Source organism: Suncus etruscus, chromosome 13 (genome assembly GCF_024139225.1).
Source record: "Suncus etruscus isolate mSunEtr1 chromosome 13, mSunEtr1.pri.cur, whole genome shotgun sequence".
Classification (NCBI taxonomy): Eukaryota; Metazoa; Chordata; class Mammalia; order Eulipotyphla; family Soricidae; genus Suncus; species Suncus etruscus.
Window position 1 is genome coordinate 89,522,303 of NC_064860.1, and position 22,861 is coordinate 89,545,163.

The 22,861-nt window shown below is 34.6% G+C and overlaps 1 protein-coding gene across 1 annotated transcript in view; it reads left to right on the forward strand.

Moving 5' to 3' along the window:
* The window catches only part of DZIP3 (DAZ interacting zinc finger protein 3), a 76,942-nt gene that overhangs the window by 44,681 nt on the left and 9,400 nt on the right, over positions 1 to 22,861 (forward strand). Inside the window, exons 20-27 of the mRNA XM_049785603.1 lie at positions 437 to 529; positions 2,657 to 2,784; positions 7,159 to 7,227; positions 10,987 to 11,083; positions 12,129 to 12,232; positions 14,072 to 14,159; positions 16,202 to 16,303; positions 21,616 to 21,741. Of these exons, the coding sequence (XP_049641560.1) occupies positions 437 to 529; positions 2,657 to 2,784; positions 7,159 to 7,227; positions 10,987 to 11,083; positions 12,129 to 12,232; positions 14,072 to 14,159; positions 16,202 to 16,303; positions 21,616 to 21,741 (807 nt within the window). The remainder of the gene's footprint in view (positions 1 to 436; positions 530 to 2,656; positions 2,785 to 7,158; positions 7,228 to 10,986; positions 11,084 to 12,128; positions 12,233 to 14,071; positions 14,160 to 16,201; positions 16,304 to 21,615; positions 21,742 to 22,861) is intronic.

Consider the following 22,861-nt stretch of genomic DNA (forward strand, 5'->3'; position numbering starts at 1 on the left):
TATCCCATATGGTCCCCCAAACCTGCTAAGAGTGATTTCTGAGCACTGAGACAGTAGTAACCTGAGTGCTGCCAGGTGTGGTCCACTCCCTCTCCAAAGAATTCAGGTTCATTTATTATAGAACTACTCAGTTTTATTATCTCTACACAGAAATGAGTGCCTTCTTATGTGTCTTATTATTTAATAAAGGTTACTTTAGAAAAGTGGTAAACACGCAGATAATGTTATGCTATAGAAATGGAAGAAGGCGAGTAGTTGGTATTGTTTAACAAAAACGGTCATTGGGGAGTGGTGAATATAATATGACAGACAAGAGAAATAAATTTATAGTGAGGCATAAAGCATGAGTAGGAATTAGATGACAATTTTAAATCCTCTTAAAATATTAGTGCTTTTTAGAGGTAAATAAGACATGCACATTCTGTTTGCTCAATAGGCCTCAACCAGCAAGTTAACAGAATGTGGAGAAACTGAGAAGGAAAAGCTTGCTCGTCAAAGGCAACTTTATAAATTGCACTCTCAGTGTGAAGTAAGTACTATCAGTCTGAGGCAAGTCAGAGAGAGTTAAATATATATAGTATGAATATATATTATATTTAATATATACTAAATATATAACTAAATGTATAAAATATATCAAGTATATACTAAATATATACTAAGTGTATGTTAAATACACACACACACTTTTTAAAATTAATTAAATTTAATCAATCCTTTATAAAACTTCCGAATTAATTAGTAAAAGATAGCTTATTTTAATAGCCTTAAACATTGGTTGCTATTGAAACAAGACAGTCTAAAAAATCAGTCACATAATAGTTTATAATAATTTACAAGTAAATGGTATATATTTAGATAGAGGTAGAAGTTCACTTTTACAATGTTTCACTAATACACATTGACCAAATTCAAGGCACAAAATAGTTTGCTTTACAAAAAAAATACTGTAAAAATGTCATTTGCTGTTCTACAATGAAAATAAAACTTTCAAAAGAATCTTTACACCCTCCCATACTTACTCAATAGAATAAGATTTTGACCCTTAACCCCCAACTCACCCTCACTAATCACAGTTGGCACCAAATGAGGACTTTTTTTTTAGTGTACAAATTCCCATTTTTTAGAAACTGCATCTTTGCAAAGCTGCTTTTCATAAAAGTCCATTCAGAGAAGTGAAACGTAGCAACTTCCCAAGGAAAGGACACTTCCCATATGCAGCAAAATTCATAGGTAGAAAAATGTCTGAGATGTTTTTGGATAGCTTGGTCTTCTGAGTAATTAGATATTTGAGAAAGTATTTCAGAGATAAAAAGCCAGCTAACACTTGAGTCATTATGACTTTAAGAAAGACCTGATCACCTTTCCTGTAGCAATCGAACATGACTTTAAAGTGATGGAGATCTCCAAATTCTTTTAAAATGAACTATACATACAACACATCATGAAAAATCCACACAGGTTTTGCAAAACTGAAACTTAGAAAATATGAGATAATACAGCACTATCGGTCCTTGAAGCTACAAGGATGTCAACTCGCTAGTGTTTAATTACAAGGGAAAAACTGTGGGAATTAGGAAAAACCACGGAGGTTAAACACACTGGAATTATCTCAAGACTTTCTGCTCATTAAAAAAAAAAAGACATTGCTCGGTCATCAAGAGATGTCACATAGTGTTTATCTAAAATGTTGACTTGTTTTAGGATTCAGCTGAAAAGGACCCCATTAGCAACAATCTAAGCTCAACTTTGCTGATGATATTTTCTAAGTATGCTAGTCAATTAGTTTACACTTTATTTTTCATAAAGTTGATTTTTACAAAAGGTAAACATGGATTTTAAATCCAGGGAATGTCAATATTGTTGAAGTAGATGGGACTTGGAAACGTCTTGATTGTCTTCAGAGAGAAGTGATATCCCATTGAAAAAAGGCTTCTTAAATTCCATTTTCTTAAATTCCATTCATTACTGTTTGTGGCTTGTTCTCTTTGAGCAATAAAGGGGTACATACATTAGTCCGCTCCTAGGAACCGATACATGCACACAACTGCTTCAAAGGGGAGGGTACTCTTTATGAAAGTCACAATGTACATTTAGGCGGGGTGAGCAGATCATGGGCTGGTCAGTGAGGAGAGCCTTCATGGCTTGCTTTACACAATAATCAGGCTTCAGTGGGGGTAGAAAAGGCTCGATTTCTTTCCTGATTTGAACATGCCTCTGAACATGCCGGAGTCTACAAGGTAAGGGCAAACCAGACACACACACTTTTTTTTTTAATATAATTTTTATTTTGATCATAGTGGCTTACATATTGTTGTCAATAACATTTTAGTTACATATTTACATAAAATCAGGGGGGATTCCCATCACCAGATTGTCCTCCCTACACCTCCGTATTTGTCCTACCTCCCATTCCCTCTTTTCTCACCCCCAGGGCGGCCATAATATGTGATCCCCTCTGTATCCAACCCTCTACTTAGTAGTCTTGCACCTGTTTGGTCTTGATGCCTCCCGTATCTCCCCCTCTAACTGTAGGCAGGACTATCTAGTTCAAGTTGCACACACTTTTAAAGAACCCCTCCTCTCCCATGTTCCCACCTTTTGATTACTGGTGACAGAGACAGAATTACCTGAAATGATATTTTTCTTTGTCCAGGATTTCAAAAGACAACTGAAAACAGCAACTTTAAAGTGGCAAGAAAATCAAAGTCAGATAAAAAAGAAAGACAAAATCATCGCATCGCTTAACCAGCAAGTGGCTTTCGGAGTCAATAAGACGTCCAAGTAAGTGTAAAACTCTTATTAATAGGAAATTCTGGTCTGTCCCAGACTCTTTTAAATAGAAATTTCTTGGGGCCGGAGCAGTGGGCAGTGGTAGGGCATTTGCCTTGCACATGGTTGACCTAGGACGGACCGAAATTAGATTCCCCGGTGTCCCATATGGTCCCACAAGCCAGGAGTGATCTGAGCGCATAGCCAGGAATAACCCCTGAAGGTCACCTGGTGTGGCCCCAAATCCCCCACAAAATAAAAAAATAAATAAAAATAGTAAATTATTTTCCTTCTCTTTTTTCTTCCATTTTTTTCTTTTCCACTTTTGTGGATATTCGGTGATTTTTTTTTCTTTTTTAGTAGTTGATAACAATTTTTTTCTCCTCTTTTTCTTAACCTTTTTTATCTCCAACAGAATAGTATAACTTGAATCATTCAGCCTCGTAAATTGAGGGGGAAAAAGAATGATACCAGGACCAGTCATATGAACATGTAGTGTAAATAAAAAATGACCAGACTGGAACACCAAACAGAATAGATACCCAACCTATAACAAGCTGTAAGGTGGAGACCAGTTGCACTAGGATTCTGAGGGGTAAAGGAGGGAGATGTGGGGGATATGCTGGGAACAAGAGTGGAGGGAGGACAACACTGATGGTGGGAGTGCACTTCATTGTCACTATGTATTGTAAATAATTCTGTAATGAACTTTAGTCAGAATAAAAAAATAAAATTAAAAAAGAAATAGTAAATAGAATTTTTTGCCACTAGATGGCAGTGTGACTATATATTAGGAACTGTAGATCACATGTCTACAGTTGCTTAAAAATCTGTTACAGTATGCTTCAAGGGTGGATACACCCTATATCTCTTAGTCCAAGGGAATTTCCTTTGTAATTTCCCCAATACTTACTGTGCCTATGCAAAAAAAAAAAAAGAAGACCAACATCAAAACTAAAAAAAGAAACCAAAACCAAACTTGCCACATCAGCGCCCTTTCTTTCTTTCTTTCTTTCTTTCTTTCTTTCTTTCTTTCTTTCTTTCTTTCTTTCTTTCTTTCTTTCTTTCTTTCTTTCTTTCTTTCTTTCTTTCTTTCTTTCTTTCTTTCTTCTTTCTTTCTTTCTTTCTTTCTTTCTTTTCTTTCTCTCTCTCTCTCTCTCTCTCTCTCTCTCTCTCTCTCTCTCTCTCTCTCTCTCTCTCTCTTTCTTTCTTCTTTTTTAATTTAAATGTATAGCTTCTAGACAGGTGTCCCCACCACCTTTCTTTCATTTCTTTATTTTTCACAAAACCATAGAACATGAGTCATTTTATTCAGCCTATTTCTATGGCTTCCTACAAATTGAAAAAAAAAAAAGTGGATGATACCAGGGTCAAAGCGGTCTCATGGGCATTGAGTGGAAATAAAAAAATGATCAGACCTAAATGCCCAACCCAAAGTTAACGACAATAGAATCAAGAGACCCAAACTACTACAAGCTATACATAAAAGGGTCCCGTTACATTAGCTGTCCAGGGGGCTAATTGAGAAGGTATGCGATGCATGCTTGGTACAGTGGCAGAGGGAAGTCAACACTGGTGGTGGGAATTGCCCTAATGCACTGTCACTATGTACCTTAAATATAACTGTGAAAGACTTATAATTCACATTACTTAACATTGATCAAGGGGTTACTCCTGGTTATGTGCTCAGAAATCACTCCTGGTTTGGGGACGCCGGGGGATCGAACCATGGTTTGTCCTAGGTCAGCCACATGCAAGGCAAACACCCTACCATTACGCCATCACTCATGCCCTTCAATAAATATTTTTTTAAAAATCTATATTTTTATTTTTTAGCTGAGTGAGAAATAAACGGTTGGTCTTTATATAGTCAATTCTCAATGTCCTAGATTAGTAAATGTTAAGATAATAGAATTACATAAAAAAGTAACTGCCAGGTTATGATTTCAGTTTGTAAAAATGGGACCAAATAAATATTGGCTGTTTCTGAATGGCATCAGATGAGTATGTTTCTCAAATAAACCAATGAATCATCTGAATGTATTTTTATATTGCCCTCTCAGAGTATTTGTGTTCTGAGAGTAAGAGATCAAAAACCAAATCCTTGGGGACCCATCTACCTCTCTCTCCTTCCTACCTACCACATATTTTATTTTTAAGTAACCTTAATTATTAAGTGCCTCAGACTTAAAATTATAAGGAAATCAGTTGAAAAATTGATACAATTTTAAGCCATTATTCTAATAAACACTAATGCTATCAATTACTAGTTATCCAAGAAATAAAATTTGAAATTTAGTGCAGTGACTAGACAAATTCTGAGAGCTGGCGTAGAGTAAGGAGTGCTTATTCAAAGATGTAACATTGGAGAACTTTATGGCAGAAATTTAAACTTAAATTTTTTCCCATATACTGACTGTATCATAAAAGTAGTAGGTTTTTGGAAGTTTGGCTGTCATTTAGCCTACAACAATACCAGTTTAAAACATTTTTAGACTTGTCCCAGCTAGAATTAGAAAAATTATTCAAGTTCAGAAAGAGGTAAGAATCTAAGATAACTAGAGAAAACTAACCTGGTTGCAATTATGTAAAAACAAATTCTTCAATATTTTAAACTTTTTTTTAATTCTGAAAGGTAAAAGCTAGTCCAGAAATATATAACACCAGAGAACAGAAAACAAAAAAGCAATGCTATTCATACAAATGAGCTATGCCTTTTTATCACCATCTGAGAATATTTGTTCTCAACTCTGAGAGTTGACCAAGCACCCTTGTATGGTTGAGACTGCCAGCAGATCACTTTAATTAAGAGATGTATCACATATTTAAATGATGAATATTTAATGTTAATCACCAGGCATTTATCCAGTTCCCACTGTGAGAAAAGAATTGGATTAGGTACTTGTGAAATAATGGAGAGCAGAGATCATTAGCAAGGGACAAAAATGATACTTAACATGATCTTCTAATTTATACAAAAATGTACTATGTTCATTCCTTACATGTTCTCCTTACAACTAAAACAAAATACTTTGTCTGTAATATATTAAACACACAAAGAAATAATGTGTGTTAAAGGGAATAAAAGATGGATAAACAAAGCAAAATTTTTAGAGATATTGGGACTTAAATAGGGTGAGATTGTAGTGTTTTGGTATTTTTTTAATTGTTTCTCCTGAGTACTGTAAGATTTTCTAGCTAGATACTGGAATAGTATTGTAGGATTAAAACTTCCAATAAACAGTATTTTGAAAAATGATAAATACAACCACCAGCCATTTTTAAATACCAAATGTTGCACACTACTACTTGGAAGTTGGTGTGATAGCAAAAATTGGATTCTCATGTTGGGATATTATTGTCAGTACTGATCAAGCAGCCAGTCTTCCATTTCTTAGCAGATATACTCATTTGTGTTTTAGTTTCTTTACCAGGATGTGATAAAAAAAAATATGGTCTAAAACTGAGCTCTGTCTCTCTTTCTACCTGTGACCATTGAGACTTAACAAAATAATCTGAAGAAGGGCTAGTCAGTATTGGGTTTCATTCCCGGTTCTCAGTAGAAACTGGGTCTCTTACCTTGGGTTAATTGTCATTCCATCTCCCATTCCCAACTGGTGTTAAGTAAATAGCAGATAATTTTTCTGACTTATACAGAATTTTTACCCAATCTTTCCATGATTAGGTCACTTATAATTTATGATTTTAATTAAAATTCTCATTGCTCATGGTCTCATTACTGCTATATAATGTCTGATTTCTTTCATATCTTAAATCTTTAATAGTTTACATGATTCAGTATACTTTATATTTTGAAAGTTTAAAGGTATTAGTTCTGTCATAGGCCTAGAAAATCAGAGATGCCATTTCTGTTTCCTAGCATGTGTCTTAAAAGTACAAAGATGTAATTACATTTCTCCGTGTCACTAAGCTGGGAATAGAGGATAGCTAATTTAATTGGCTTTCTAATTTGAAAGGTTAGATGTTAGTTAGTTCTTTGAAAACTGAGTAAATCAGATACCAGATATAAAAAGAAAATTTTTAAAGGTGTCTTAGAGAGGTGCCGGAGAGATAGCATGGAGGTAAGGAGTTTGCCTTTCATGCAGGAGGTCATCGGTTCGAATCCCGGCGCCCCATATGGTCCCTCGTGCCTGCCAGGAGCAATTTCTGAGCCTGGAGCCTGGAATATCCCCTGAGCACTGCCGGGTGTGACCAAAAAAAACAAAAAAAAAAGGTGTCTTAGAGTCTTAGCCCAATTATTTTCACCCTTAAGACTTGTGGCCCAAAGTGGCCATACTTAGTTGCTTTTCAACTACAAGTCAAATTGTTAACTATATTAATAATACATAATTTTTAACATTTCATGACCATCTTTATTTTTGCCAGGTTACAGCGTCAGAGTCATGCTAAAGATAATGAAATCAAGAACCTTAAAGAGCAACTTTCTATGCAAAGGTATAAACAGTTCTTGTGTTTGTGAAAATACCCTCTCTGAAGTACATATTCCATTCAACTAATCTGGCTATAGAGTAGTTATATAATATTTCATTCAAACTGGAGTGCTTTTGAACACTGAATTGACAATAAAATGTTATTAATTACTGGGACACCACTTAAAAACTGAAAGTGTCTTAGGAAAATTGGGAGTGTGTTCATCTTTGAAACTGTTGAGAGAAGTTACATTAGAAAGTTAAAATACAGGGCCCGGAGAGATAGCACAGCAGGGCGTTTGCCTTGCAAGCAGCCGATTCAGGACCAAAGGTGGTTGGTTCAAATCCCGGTGTCCCATATGGTCCCCCATGCCTGCCAGGAGCTATTCTGAGCAGACAGCCGGAGTAACCCCTGAGCACCGCCAGGTGTGGCCCAAAAACCAAAAAAAAAAAGAAAGTTAAAATACCATATAATAAACTATTCAGGACTAGAGTTCATGAGTTTTTAATCTCTTAACCCTAACCAATATTACTAAGTATGACTATTTATGTATCTTGTTAAGTTTTATCCCAAGGTATATTTTTTGCCTATAGATAATTTTTAAAAATTGCTATTCTTAAAATGTATGCTACTTTTTTTTTTGGGGGGTGGGGTTTTTGGTTTTTGGTTTTTGCGTCACACTTGGCAGTGCTCAGGGGTTACTCCTGGCTCTATGCTCAGAAATCACCCCTGGCAGGGACAGGGGACCATATGGGATGCCTGGATTCGAACCACCGTCCTTCTGCATATAAGGCAAACGTCTTACCACTGTGCTATCTCTCCGGCCAAAATTTTTGCTATTTTATGAAGCTTAAATTCACTCTATTAATGTTAACCCATACTTGTTTTAATTTATTTGTAGAGGTTTACAATTTTTACCACTATCTAATTAAGAACATTTTTATCACACTAGAAAATAAATCTCTAGATTCATTGAAAGTTTATGCTTATATCATTTTTTCTTTCTCACACTAGCTAATAATATTTCTACATGTTATAAACTTATTTTACATATTATTTATAAATGGAATGATGTGATATATCCCAGTTAACTTTTATGTGAAGTTCACCCCTGTATATATTCCTTTTTTATAGGTAAATAATAGCATTTTGTTTTGCATTTTATCAGTAAATGATCGTTTGATTTGGTTACATTCTTGTTTGTTACTGTATTTTCCGGTGTATAAGACAACCCCCTTGATTTTTATCATCTTTTTCTGTAAAAATATAGGGTTTGGGCAATATTCACCAGATAAGACTACCTCTTTTTAAAGGCACACCAAATGGAAATTAAAAAAAGTAAGAGAAAAAGAATAGAAACCTCAAAGGTTAAGTTAACAGTATATGTTTAATAAAGCTAAACTTTGGTGTGCCAACCATCATTTTACATTTGTCACTTGTAGTGTGTGACTGTAATTTTTTTAAATTGTGATCTACATTGAAAGCAGACCAGGGAAGGAAAGGGGGTTCTTCCAAGGGCAGCTGGCTGGAGTGCAGTAATTAATAGGACAGTTAGAGAGAAACAGCACCTCATCTGTGTCCCTTAAAAACTAAACAGAGAGAGGACTGATCACTGGAAAGCCACATACCTGGCAGCTGGATGAGATGCAGTGCTCGATAACTGAGCTCATCTCTGTGCCCTGAAAGATGATTCAGGACAAATAGAGGACTGAGTGATGATGCCTAGCGTCTGGATGGGATTCAGTGATAAGAGGGGGGCAGGTTACTAGTCCCTGAAGCTGGAGTAAGTTTCAGCATGCCATGTACTGGTGTATAAGACGACTCCCAACTTTTAAGAAGTTTTTCATGGGTTAGAACATCATCTGATACACCAGAAAATACAGTACTAATAATGTTGTTAAAAACATTTCTATTCAGTTTTTGTGTGGACCTATGTTTTTACTTCTCTTGGGCACATACTATAGTGAAATTACTGAGATACACAACTATAAATAAGGATTTGATTTTCCACATCAAAAACACTTGAAAAATTTTTATTAATTTTTTTAATTTAAAGCATTGTGACTTACCAAGTTATTTAGACTTAAGTTTTGACGTAGAATGTTTCAGCACCAATCCTACCGCTAGTGTTTTTAAAGTCCATTCCTTACCTCTCCCCCACCCTAGCCTGCCATCATAACAGGCAGCTTTTTAAGTTTGATTGTGGAAATTTGGGTCTCGTGATTTTAGTATTTGTATATTTTATTTTGTCCTTATGTGTTTTTATTTTATCCATTTATATAATTGAATATGCTGTAGTATTTTTTGTGGTTTTGGTTTTCATTTTACTAATTTGATGTTTTTTTTCTTTTTCTTTATGTACTTTTGACTTTATGTACCTTATGAATTAACTTGAAGAAATGTCTATTCAATGATCCAAGCCATTTTAAAGTTGTGTTATTTATTTGTTTTTATTGTTTAGTTTCAAGAATCTATGTATTTTAAATCAAATCTCTTATCAGATGGATGATTTGAAAACACTTTCTACTCTGTAGGTTGTCTTCATTTTCTTTATTTTGAAATACAAACATTCTTTATTTTGATGAAATACACAGAGTTTTTGTAAAATATTCACTGCTTCTTTGTTTTTAATATATCTCGCTAAATATTTTATTATTTTGCCATGATAATACTCTGGCATTAACAGTTTAAGTAATATATTGTTTACCAGTCTTCTCATTAATGTTTGCCTGGTTTTCAAGTATCTGTTTTTAATAATGAAACATTGAATATAAATTTTGTGAAAACCCCATTAAAATATTATATTCATTTTTACTAAGACATAATTGTTGTGATTTAGAGTTCTAGAACTCAAGAATAGAAAGCTGAAGTAAAATGAGAAAAAGAGAAACATTGTAGGTAGCCATTTTCCCTTCATAATACCCTTCTTAAAAATGTTTTTATTATCATCTCCCTTCTTCCTTCAGATATAGTTTCTTTCAGTTCAAAGTGTTGGATATGAACATTGAGAAATCTAGTAAAATAGTTTAATGTAATGAGTTAGCTGGATAGCAATCCAAAGAAAACCTATCTGGTTGCTGTAGATGAGATATTAAAACATTTGTAATTTCACAATATGTAAAATTATGTATTAATAATGAGAATAGCTAACCTTTTATTAAGGCTTAGTATGTCCATACATAAAATGCTTTGCATATTTTATCTGAGTGATTTTCTAAAACAGTTCTTTGAGGTAAGTAAAATGTTCATCTCTATGTACACATGAAAAAATGGGAGATTTAGAGAAGTAAAGTTTATTGCCTAAACTTTTGAACCTACAGAGTGTTAGAGCCAGCTTTTAAACATGACTTCTGTATTGACAGACTTATAATGCACAAACTCCTTTTTTGTTTGTTCTTGATTAAGCTCAGACTTACTCATGGTTCTTTATTCAGTAAACAGTCCTGGTAGAAGTGAGGCAGGGGTGGGAAATTATATGAGGGAACCAGAGATTAAACCCAGGTCGGCCATGTGCAAGGTAAGCACCCTACCCTGCCATAGTACTATTTCTTTGGCCTCAAAAGGCCCAAACTCTTGATAATAAAGGCAACATTAGGGTTTTTAATAGTTAATAAAGACTAACAGTGATAGTAAGGGTTAAGAAATGTCTTTTATTTGATATTTACAACTATTTCAAGAGATTATTTTCTGCACATTTAATAGTTTGAATAGTTTTTCTCCTAATTGTACAAAATTCTGTCCTTGATCCAATGTTACCTACTTTACCATGATACTGTATTTCAGATCTCAGTGGGAATTGGAGAAGAATAATCTGGAAAGCACTATTAAAACCTACTCAGACAAACTGGATGCAGAAACTGACAGAGCTGTAACTGCTGAGGTGAGTGAGGCAGGGAGGTATATAGCAAGGGGGAAAGGACAGGAAGAGAGTTTGGGAGAGAGACAGGTTGGTTAGGATGTCTTATTTGTGCAATAGTATACCAAACTACACAAATACAAATTGAAGAAAAACTTTTTTGAATAAACAAATAAAATTTGGGGGGAATAGCTAGAAAAAATACAACTCAGCTTTTGTGCTTTTTAATTTTTGATCCTTATTTTATATTTGATTACTTCAGTGTTAATACTTTGCATTATTTCCCCCCAAAATTACCCTTACAAATTGTTGTGTTTCTTTTATATATAGAAAATTAAGGAAAATTCTCATAAAAAAGCTTAGTTAGAAAACGTATGATAATATTTCACTGTCATGATATCGCCATTCTTTGATATTTATTTTAGAGTTCTTCCAAAATATGACATACATTCCACTGTCAAAATCTGCTTTCAGATTTCCTTTTGCCCTAAATTTGCTTGAATAACATGGGTAGGATCTCTCAAAATATACAGATGATGTGTATCTATTTTCTAGTTGATAGCCAAGCTTAACAGTCAGTATGATTAAAACTTTTTCTCTTAATTTTTGCCTTTATGATGGTGTGAAAGGATTAGACATTTAATGGAAGCTGCAGTAGGATACTCTTACGATTCTAGGCACTGACACTGAGACTGTTTCTAAACACCATCAGTTTTGATGTTTTCAACTTAACAGTGGGTCTGGGGAATTGTAATTCCGTTGTAGTGAGTGAGGTGCAAGAGTTCTTAAACTTACTTTTATATGTTACTTATGAGCTTTGAAAAATCCTAATACTTAAACAATGTCAATTGGATTCAATTCTTTTTTTTGAGATCATTGCTGAGCTGATTTCTGTTATATACAAATTTGAACATGGGTGTTACAGAATACATTAGTAACCATTTAATTTAAGAACTAAAATCAAGATCAGTTGTTTGAGATTAAATAATAGTTTAAGTGCTTAATATGACAATACACAAATTTAAAAGGTTGTCTTCAGCTTCTTTCTCTTTTTCTCAAATATTTTTAGGTTTATTTCTTACAGTGTCGTAGAGATTTTGGTTTGCTTCACCTGGAGCAGACAGAAAAGGAATGTGTTCATCAACTTAATAGGGTTACTCACATGGCAGCAAGGTAACTATCCTTCTTTCTTAAAGCATCTTATTTGAAAGTACTTCCAGGTTATATTTAATTACCACAGTTTTGTTTTTTTGTTTGTTTTTTTTTATTTTTGGGCCACAACCAGCGGCTCTTAGGGGTTATTCCTGGCTTGCACTTAAAAATTGTTCCTGGCAGGCTCGGGGACCATAGGGAATGTTGGAGATTGAACCTGGGTCTATCCCAGGTCGGCCACATACAAGGCAAACTCCCTACTGCTGTAGCTGTGCTAGCATTCTGGCCTTGCCCCAAAATTTCTGAGAGAAGAAAGCTTGATTTAAAAAAATATCATTTATTCACTTTTGTTTTTGGGGGGCACATCCAGCGGTGATCAGTTTTTATCCTTGCTTTAAAATGATCTCAAAAGTAGTTTCCTGTTTGTATAAGTGATTATAGGTATCTGACAGGTTGCATGAGCGTATCATCCTTGTTATGTAATTTCTCGGTTTACAGTCTCAAAGTTAAATTTCTAAATTTCAATTTCTGGAACCAAGATATAATTATTTTCCAGTGATTCAATTTTTCTTTTCCTTCTAAGCAGTACTCAGGACACTTGGGGTACTTCTAGGAATGTTCAACCTGCCAGGCCTGCAGTTCTAAGCAAAGGCCCAAGTATCACTACTAGGGCTCTGTAGTGTCACGGATCAGCAGGCCACCCATCGTTGACCAGGGAATTCCAGGACTTCACCTGGCAATGTTCAGGAGGTCATGCAAGGTCTTGAACTCTGGCCAGATTCTTGCCTTTCTGGGGATATGCTGCAGTCCTTGCATAAGCATGTCTGATTCTGATTATTAGTTTTATGGTCATTATTCTTCCTCAGTCACAATCTCTTGGGATCAAAGAGATACTATGAGTAGGGGAGGGGTGTAAGGCTCTTGCTATCCTAGTTTAATTTCTGACAACACATATAGTTCCTTGGGCAGTGCCAGGAGAGTACCTTCAATATAGAGCCAGATGTAAGCCCTGAGCAGTCAGTGGTGTCCCATAAACAAAACAAAACAAAAATCAAATTCTCTGATATCTAGCACATTTGCAGGATGTGTATTTGTGCATTTGGGTTGAGGAAATAGAGCTGTATATGATCATTCTAAATTTGATAGCTAGAGAAGATACTCTACAAATGGAATATTATTAAGCTTCTTTGTATAAGATGATTTCATTTATAACTTGAGCTTTTGTGATGGGTGTTGTGATGGGTGATGGGTAAGGATGAAATCATAAATATGAAATCTCTTCTAGATAATAAAGGCCCCCCAAAACTTAGGGGGCAAGACTGACAGTCATATTTGTGCAGTTTAAATACTGCATAAAGGCAATCATTGGATACTCTTTTCTTCTGATTTGCCTTTCCATTGGGATTTTTACTTTTAAAAGAACTTGGTAGATAATCTGTTACCCTATGATGTGAGAGTTAATGTGAAGATAGTTTAAAATTTGTTTCTAAAATGAATCAAGAGCCTTAAAACTGCTCACAAGGATTGTATAGCTAGGACAGATTTCTTTCTTGATTCTTTTCTGTCCCTTCTTCAGTGGAGGGATTCCTGAGCAAATGTTTTGTACATTTGTAATATGACAAAAAATATTTAGCCAGAATAGGAAAATACTTAGTATTCTGGATGCAAAAATTATATTCCTGAAAATATTAATCATTTCATCTTTCTAGTTCATACAACTTTGTGTGCCTATTGTAGATGTTTCTAATGGAGATTATTAGGTTGTTTTATTTGAATACTAATTAACATATTAAATTTTTGAAAACTAAGTGGTGCATAAAAAAAGAATAAATTTTCTCTGTGTCTCCTTTGCCATACTAGTAATCCAGAATCACAACGGTTAAAGGCTGGTGTGGAAAGTTGGAATGCGATTGTGACAGATATCAGAAACAAGATTGCATACTTCAGGGTAAGTTATGAAATCGAGAGAGAGTGAAATGGCTTTTGTAGGGAACATACTTTCTTTGTGGGGTGGGCACACGCAGTGGTGCTCTGGGGTTACTCGTGACCCTGAGCTCAGGAATCACCCATGGTAATGCCATATATTATGCTGAAAATCAAACCCAGGTTTGCTGTCCAAGGCCCTACCCACTGTATGATCATGATATGTCCCCAGTAGGGCACATATTCTTAAAGAAAGCATCTTATCTTAAAAATAGGTATTAGAGAAACCCAAGAACATTTTTTATTTTGACTTTTCAAGTTTGGGATTGATTGCTTCTGTATAATTCATTATAGATAAAATCATAGACTCATATCCTTAGTCTTTTATTTTCTTAGTGTAGTAAATGAGGAAAATAAAAGTGTGTTTCATTGAGTTTTTCTAGTATTCCAAGGCTAACTCTGTTCCAATCAGTAGTAAATGTCTTGACTTTGATTACAAACCTCTGGAATTTAAGGAACATCAAACAGCCAATTTTAGTTTTCAATCTTGAATTTTGTATAATTATTTACACAGTACAAAAGAATCAGTTCTATGCTAAGGATAACAAACTAACTCACTGAATATTAAGTTATCCATTTGGTTTAAGAATATTTTTCTATTTATAATCTATTGGTTTTCATTAGTTTTATTTTATTTAAATAGTTGTGGTCTACATAGTTGGATTTCAGATATACAATGAGTCAGGGCCCTTCCCATCACCATTGTTAACCTTCCTCTACCATATATATTGTTAAAGTTTAGGTCCCTTGATTCTATTATCATTGACTTTGGCTTGGACATTTAGTTCTGTTCTTATTTATTTCCCAGCCAATGCATTGAGATCATTTGGTCCCTAGTCCCCAGCCTTTCTTTCTTCCTTACTTCTTAGTTTAATAGAAAAAAAAAAAAATGCTGGGGCCGGAGAGATAGCATGGAGGTAAGGCGTTTGCCTTTCATGCAGGAGGTCATCAGTTCGAATCCCGGCGTCCCATATGGTCCCCCGTGCCTGCCAGGAGCAATTTCTGAGCATGGAGCCAGGAATAACCCCTGAGCGGTGCCGAGTGTGACCCAAAAACCAAAAAAAAAAAAAAAAAATGCAGGAATATGTGGTAAAATAAAGTAATTCGTGTCCCAAGGTATCATATATCATTATATTGGGAGCCCAATATAATCTATTCTCATTTAAAATTGATTATAACGTTGATTGTTTTTTGACTAAATTTAACTATATACAGTACTGTCTACTTGTTAAGCTATTTCCATAGTAGTCTTGACTTTTTTTCTTATACTCTCTCATACTCAAACTTTATCAGTGCTTGAAATTTCTGTTAATTTTAATAAAAATTTGTGACCTCAGAATAACTGTTTATTCTTTATTCTTGTTTCTTTCAAGCACCTACCTTCTATATTAGTTTCTTGGTCATTTTTTATTTCTTAAGAACTTTACTTCCAGTTCTTGTAGATAGTTGTCAAATAATATGGTAAAGCAAATGAAGACAGTACAAAACTGTTGACTACTGAAAGCATTGTTGTTCAACTTTAGTTATTATAGTCTTAATCTTTAAAATACAAGATGAAACAAAAGGGGTACATGTAACTAAAGAAAGCTAGAGGTGTCACTTTTGAGGTAAACATTATTTAAATAAGTATTGCCTATTCTTTCTTAATAATATATTTTTCTCAACTGTTTGTTAATATATTATCTATAGTCTCTTGAATTTTTAGATTTTATTTACATTATGCCAGCAGTTCTAGTTTTGGTGCTAAAAATTAGGGAATACTGAATAATTACAAGGGTCTATGAGTTATTTGCCTTATTTTTCTCTGTCCACAAATATCTCTAAATTTATAAACAACTCTCTACATTTAGGTATTGAAGTATATAGAATCATTATTATGTCCAAAATATTTTAATATTTCTGATACAGGACATTGAGGATTACTATTCTGTTACAGGCTTCAAAACCGTCCAACTTGTTATTTTTGATTAAATGTTTTTCTCTAAAATCTTTCTTCTGTTCAACTAGACTCAGTACAATGAACAGATCGGCAAGGTGAAACAAGGAATTTCCCTGAGGACCATGGCGCCAATCCTGCTTCCTCCCCCCCCACCCAGTCCTGACGTACTGGTAAGAAACAAGTGCTTTGTAAAAATTGCTATCTTCATCTTGATATAGTGTACTGAGTATGTTTAATGTGAACTCAAAATTGAATAGACTGGTGTGCATTTTGCTTGTAATAAGTTCATTTCTTCTGTTCTATTTCCATCTGATATTAGCTAATTGATTTACTAAGTTGAGATCAATACACAAGATTTTAGATATGTATTTGTTGGCTTACTAATAAACATATTTTAAGTTATCATAATCTTATATTATCATGGAAAATGTCAATGCTCAGAATTTCAAACTCTCTCAATCATCTTAGATAACAACAACATTTGGACGTAATATTCCAGCAGGCTGGATTTTACTATTTCAATTTATTTTAGATTTTCTTCACTTTAAATTTTAAATGTCCATTTCCTAGCTTCTTAAACTGCACATAGGTCACAAATACATGTGTATGTATGCAACTGAAAGTACAGGTTGGTTGTTGTAAAAATTAAAAATAATTATGATTTCTTATCAATAAATGTTTGATTTGTGTGCCTATTTTATATACGCAAGGTCACATAAAAATTTCTTGGGCAAAAAAAAAAAGGTGACAAGTGGAAAGCCTATTCTTTTTTATCTTTTCCACTAAGGATAGCTTCCCTATATGTCTCTTTCCTGCTATTAATATTAATAAATCTTAATTTTAAAAATTTATCTCTATCATTTCTTTTTTTCTTCCTTTTCTTTTATTTCTTTTTTGTACCATACCTGGTGGCACTCAGGGTTTACTCCTGGCTCTACACTCAGAAATCGCTCCTGGCTTGGGGGATCATATGGGATGCCAGGGATTGAATCTGCGTTTGTCATAGGTCAGCCACATGAAAGACAAATGCCCTATCACTGTGCGCCCACTTCAGCCCACTATCTTGTATAATTTATATCAATTCTTCTGGGAATCAGTACTTTACCCCATTAGACTCGTACAGCTTTTCAGAATAATGTTGGAGGTTCTGAGAAATAGTTCAGCAGGTTGGACATTTCCCTTACACATGGCTGATGTGGGTTTAATTTCTGGTACCCTAAATGGTCTCCTGAAACCTACCAGGAGTCATTCCTGAGCTTAGAGTTAGGGGGAAGTCCTGAGTTCCTGAGTAATGCCAAGTATGCCCCTCCTCCGTGGAAAAAAAATAAAACAACAAATCAAAACAAAAAATAATTTTAGAATAAATCTATTGGGTGATATTTATGTCTGTTTCTTCAGACACTGATGTGGCTTATTATGAGCTTTAGTTATGGGCAAAGATCCACTGGCAGTTGGACTTTATAGGATTGATAAGAATGCTAACAACTTCTTTGACTTGATATTAGAAGTATATGCCTCTCTTTTGGGCTTCCTAGTCATAATCACTACTGCCTTTGGTCAAGCTAACAGCTGCATTAAATACAGGAGTGCACACTGAGCATTAGTGGAACAGTGTAGTAACATAAGAGCCAGAAGTGGTGTACTTTTTATGTAGTGTAAATTGAGGTGATAATATACAGTAGAAATCACTAGAAATCTGGCCTAAGTTCTGTCTATAAAGAACTGTTTTGGTCTTGGAAAAATGAACTGTCTTAGAATTCTATTGGAAGGACTGATGACTAAAGTTCATGTGCTCTCAGATTCTAGTATTGTTTTATATTTTATATAATTATTTCTGTGGTTTGTTTTAGGGCCATCTGCCTGAGGGGCTCCTCCCTGATCCTAGCATTGCTCTAGTGCTCAGGAGATCACATGGTTCTGAGAATTAATAACCCACACCACTCCGATCATCAGATGCCAGAATATAAAGCATTTGCTCAGTCCTTTAAGCCCATATCATTCTCCTGGTCCCTAAGATTCTTGTATTCGAAAGGATAGTCATAATGCTCTTTATGTGCAGTAGTCTAATGTAAGATGTCTGGAATGATGGATACCTTTCTAGCTTAAGCCAGTATTTTAATTTTCTTCATTCACTTTGATTTTTTGATTGTATAATTTATTTCTTAAAACATTGAGGGGATGGCTAAAATTTTGTATTATGAAAAATTTGAAACATGCAAAAAATGCAGGGCTGGAGCAATAGAACAGAAGGTAGGGCATTTGACTTGCATACAGCTGACCTGAGTTCTATCCTAGGGCATCCCATATGGTCCATTGAGCATGTTCAAGAGTGTTTCGTTTCTCTGTTTATAATTTACTTATATTAAGCACCGTGGTTTCAAACATGTTCCTAGTTTGGTTTCAGTCATTGAATGTAGACCATCCTTCACCAGTGTTAATTTCCTGCCACCAGTGTTTCTTATTTCCCTCCTCTCTTAGCCTGTCTTTGGACAGGCATTTTATTTCTCTTTCTCATAATCATTGTCATGGTGGTTGTTAGTATAGTTATTTCTCTAACTTCGCTCACCAGTCTTTATGGTAAGCTTCATATCATGGACTACCCTTTCCAGCCCTCATCTCTATTTTCTCTGGGTATTATTACCTTACTGGCTTTTATTTTTCTTAAGTCTCACAGATAAGTGAGACTATTTTGTGTCTATCTTTCTCCCACAGCATAATAGACTCCATGTCCATCCATATATAGAAAAATTTCATGATTTCATTTTTTCTGAACAGCTGCAAAGTATTCCATTGTGTATACTTACCACAGTTTCTTTAGTCATTTATCTGTTATCAGGCACCTGGACACACCTGGTTGTTGCCATATTCTGGCTACTGTAAATAGCTGAGATGAACTGTGATGAACATGGGAGTGAAGAGGGAATTTTGTATTGTATTTTGTATTCCTAGGGTATATTCCTAGGAGTGGTAATACAAGATCATATGGGAGGTCAATTTCCAGGTTTGTGAAGACTATCCAAATTGTTTTCCATAAAGGCTGGTCTAAATGGCTTTCCCACTAGCAGTGAATAAGGGTTCCTTTCACCCTGCAGCCAACTAGCACTGGTTGTTCTTATTTTCTGTGATGTGTGCCAGTCTCTGTGGCATGAGATGATAATATATTGTTGTTTTGATTTGTATCTCTCTAATGATTAGCTCTGTGGAGCATTTTTTTATGTACCCTTTAGCCATCTGGTTTTCTTCTTTGAGGAAGTATCTGTTCATTTCTTCTCCCCATTTTGTGATGGGGTTAGATGTTTTGTTAAGTTCTGTTAGTACCTTGTTTATCTTAGATATTAGCCCCTTATCTGATGGGTGTTGGGTGAATAGTTTCTTCCATTCTGTATGTGACTTTTATGTCCTAGTCACTCTTTCATTTGAGGTGAAGAAACTTCCCAGTTTAATGTAGTACCTTTTGATTTCTCTGCTTCCACTTGTTTGACGGTTGTGTTTTATCTTTGAAGATGCCTTTAGTCTCAGTGTCACGGAGTGTTTTGCTTACTTTTCTTCTATATACCTTATAGTTTCAGGTCTTACATCAAGGTCTTTAATTCATTTTGATTTGGCCATTTTGTATGGTATTAGATAGAGGTCTAAATTCTCTTTTATGCATATGATTGACCAGTTATCTCAATACCACTTATTGAAGAGGCTTTTCTTTCTACATTTTGTGTTTCTTGCTCCTTTGTTAATGATGAATTGATTGTATGTCTGGGGAACATTCTCTGAATACTCAAGTTTATTCCATTGATCTGAGGGTGTGTCTTTATTTCAGTACCTGCTGTTTTAATGACTATTACTTTGTAGTACAATTTAAAGTTGGCGAAAATTATTCCTTTTATTTTCTTTTCACTAAGGTTTGCTTTAGCTGTTTGTGGATGTTTACTGTTACAAATGAATTTCAGAAGTGTTTAATCCACTCCTTTGAAAAATATCATGGGTATCCTTAGAAGGATAACATTTAATCCGTACAATGTTTTGAGGAGTATTGCCTATTTTAATGATATTAATTGTCCTGGTGCACGTATAGGATATAGGTCTTCATATCCTTCTGTCCTCTTATTTCTTGAAGCAGTGTTTTTTATTTTTCTACATGTAGATCCTTCACTTTTTTAGTTAAGTTGACTCCACAGTATTTGAGTTTCTGTGATACTATTGTGAATGTGATTGTTTTTTAATATTTATTTCTTCTTTATAATTATTTGTTTATAAAAAGGCCATTGATTTTTGCTTGTAAATTTTATAGTCTACCACTTTTAAATATGAATATTGTTTCTAGAAGCTTTTTGATAGAGTCTTTATGATTTTCTAAATAGGATATCATGTCATCCACTAACTATGAAAGCTTGACTTCTTTTCCTAAATTGATACCTTTTTTTCTTGTCTCATTGGTAAGGCAAGTACTTGCAGTACTTGTTGAATAGGAGTAGTGAGAGGGGACAACTTTGCCTTGTGCCAGATTTTAGAGGAAAGACTTTTAGTTTTTCTACATTGAGTATAATGTTTGCCATGGGCTAGTGGTAAATGGCTTTGAATATATTGAGAAAATCGGTCCACTCCCATCTTGTTGAGTGTTTTTAATTATGAATGGATGTTGGATGTTAACAAATGTTTTCTCTGCATCTATTGATATGATCTGCATGTGTAATTCCCTGGGTTCAGAAAAACAAAAAATAGAATGCTGACCTGATTTCTTCATCATAAAATTCTTAATTTTTTCTGGTGGTCTAGACTTGGGATATATACTGTGGTACATTTTTAAAAACTCAACTAATACTTATATCCTGCTTTGTGTCAGTTCTAAAGCTAGCATATAGTTGATTCTCAGGAAATATATCATCCTATGTAGCTCAGCCAATAAGGTATTTATTTTATTGATAGAAGGGCTAGCTTGCTACAGTCCATAGAAAAGTGCAGGCAAACCCACAAAATTGCCTACATGTTAGTATAGGAAAATTTCTTTTCAGATCTATTCCATCTTGTTTTTTTAACTGTCTGTGGTATTAAGTAAAATGTCACCATTCTGCTAGGTAGGAGTCTCTCAAATAATAGTGAAAGAAATATTTTCTGTAGCTAACTTCCATTCTTTTTGGATTTTCTGAGTATTGATTTGCTCAACATGGGCATTTCTTATTGAGTTGCTCCATTACATAATTCTCTATGTGAAACTTGGGAAAGAACTTTGAAGATCACTTATTTAACCATTTCACTTGACTTGCATGGTGACTTAACTATGTGGGAAGCAAGACTAGAACCTAATTCTCTTCTTTCTTATTGTTCATACTTCACCATCTTTTGCTTTTTTCAAGTATTTATATATTGTCTGGCAGCATTTCTCATATGCTCTATACTTATTTGAAATCACTGTTTTCTTCCAAACTTTCGGTCTTACCTAAATATATTTGTGGGGGTTTGTTTTTATTTGTTACTTTTTCTACTTCAGATACGTCAGTTCTTGGGAAGACCTCCTGTGAAAGAGACTTTCTTTAGACCCATACTCACTGTTAATCAGCTGCCTGCCGTTTGCCCCGGAATCATCTCTACCCCTGGCCAACCTCGACTTCCCGTGGTATAGATCTCTTCTTAATAGACTACATGAATGATAATAAGTTTGATAATAATTGAAAAATACCCTGAGGGTTACTTGTTTCCTGCTCTTAGTATTTTTGTAAGCTATTTTCATGACTGCTAGTAGTAGTTATACTGTCACTAAAAAAGTAATAATATTGTCAATAATAATTGGAAAGAAATGCATACAGTTTTCAGAAAAAGATGCGGTATTATAAAATGAAGTGATTTGATTAGGACTCCACAGATGCTCATTTACAGATATTGTTTAAATAAACTATTGTAAAGGCACACCAAGTGATAGGTAAGGAACCTTGTAGGACCTTGGACCCCTGTATTCAAAACATGCGCTTCAATCCTGAGCCTGATTATTTAAGAAAGAACCACCAAAACTTACTTAAACACTGCACTTTGGTGATTTCACAGCACATAGGTGTCACTAGGAAAACATCCATAACACTCATGAGACATTAGATCGACATTATAATCGTAAACTCCTATTTATTTGTTTGAAAATTCAGCGTGTTTCTTTTCTAAACATAAGAGTATACTAATCATTAGAAACCAATAATATAAAAACATACCAAGTAGCGCTCCTTGTTCTTGGGGGAAATTTTGAGATTTTGGAACTTGAACTGAGGTCAGCCACTTGCATGAATTTTACCTTTGTGCTATCTCATATATGACCAGTGCCTTTACCTTTGTACCAGTCCATATTGCATTATACTTACATCATTTTCCTCTGCATCCAGGTTTTTAAAATTTTCAACAAAAATTTCATACCATAGATACTCTTCCACACCTCTTTAACTATGTGGCCCTCACACATGCTCAAATAGATCTATTTATATCATAGCTTATTTATTCATTAACAATTAAACTGTCTGAGGTCAGAGAGATAGCACAGCGGCGTTTGCCTTGCAAGCAGCCGATCCAGGACCCAAGGTGGTTGGTTCGAATCCCGGCGTCCCATATGGTCCCCCGTGCCTGCCAGGAGCTATTTCTGAGCAGACAGCCAGGAGTAACCCCTGAGCACCGCCGGGTGTGGCCTAAAACCAAAAAAAAAAAAAAAAATAACAAAAAAACAAAAACAATTAAATTGTCTTTAGTTTTAAATTATT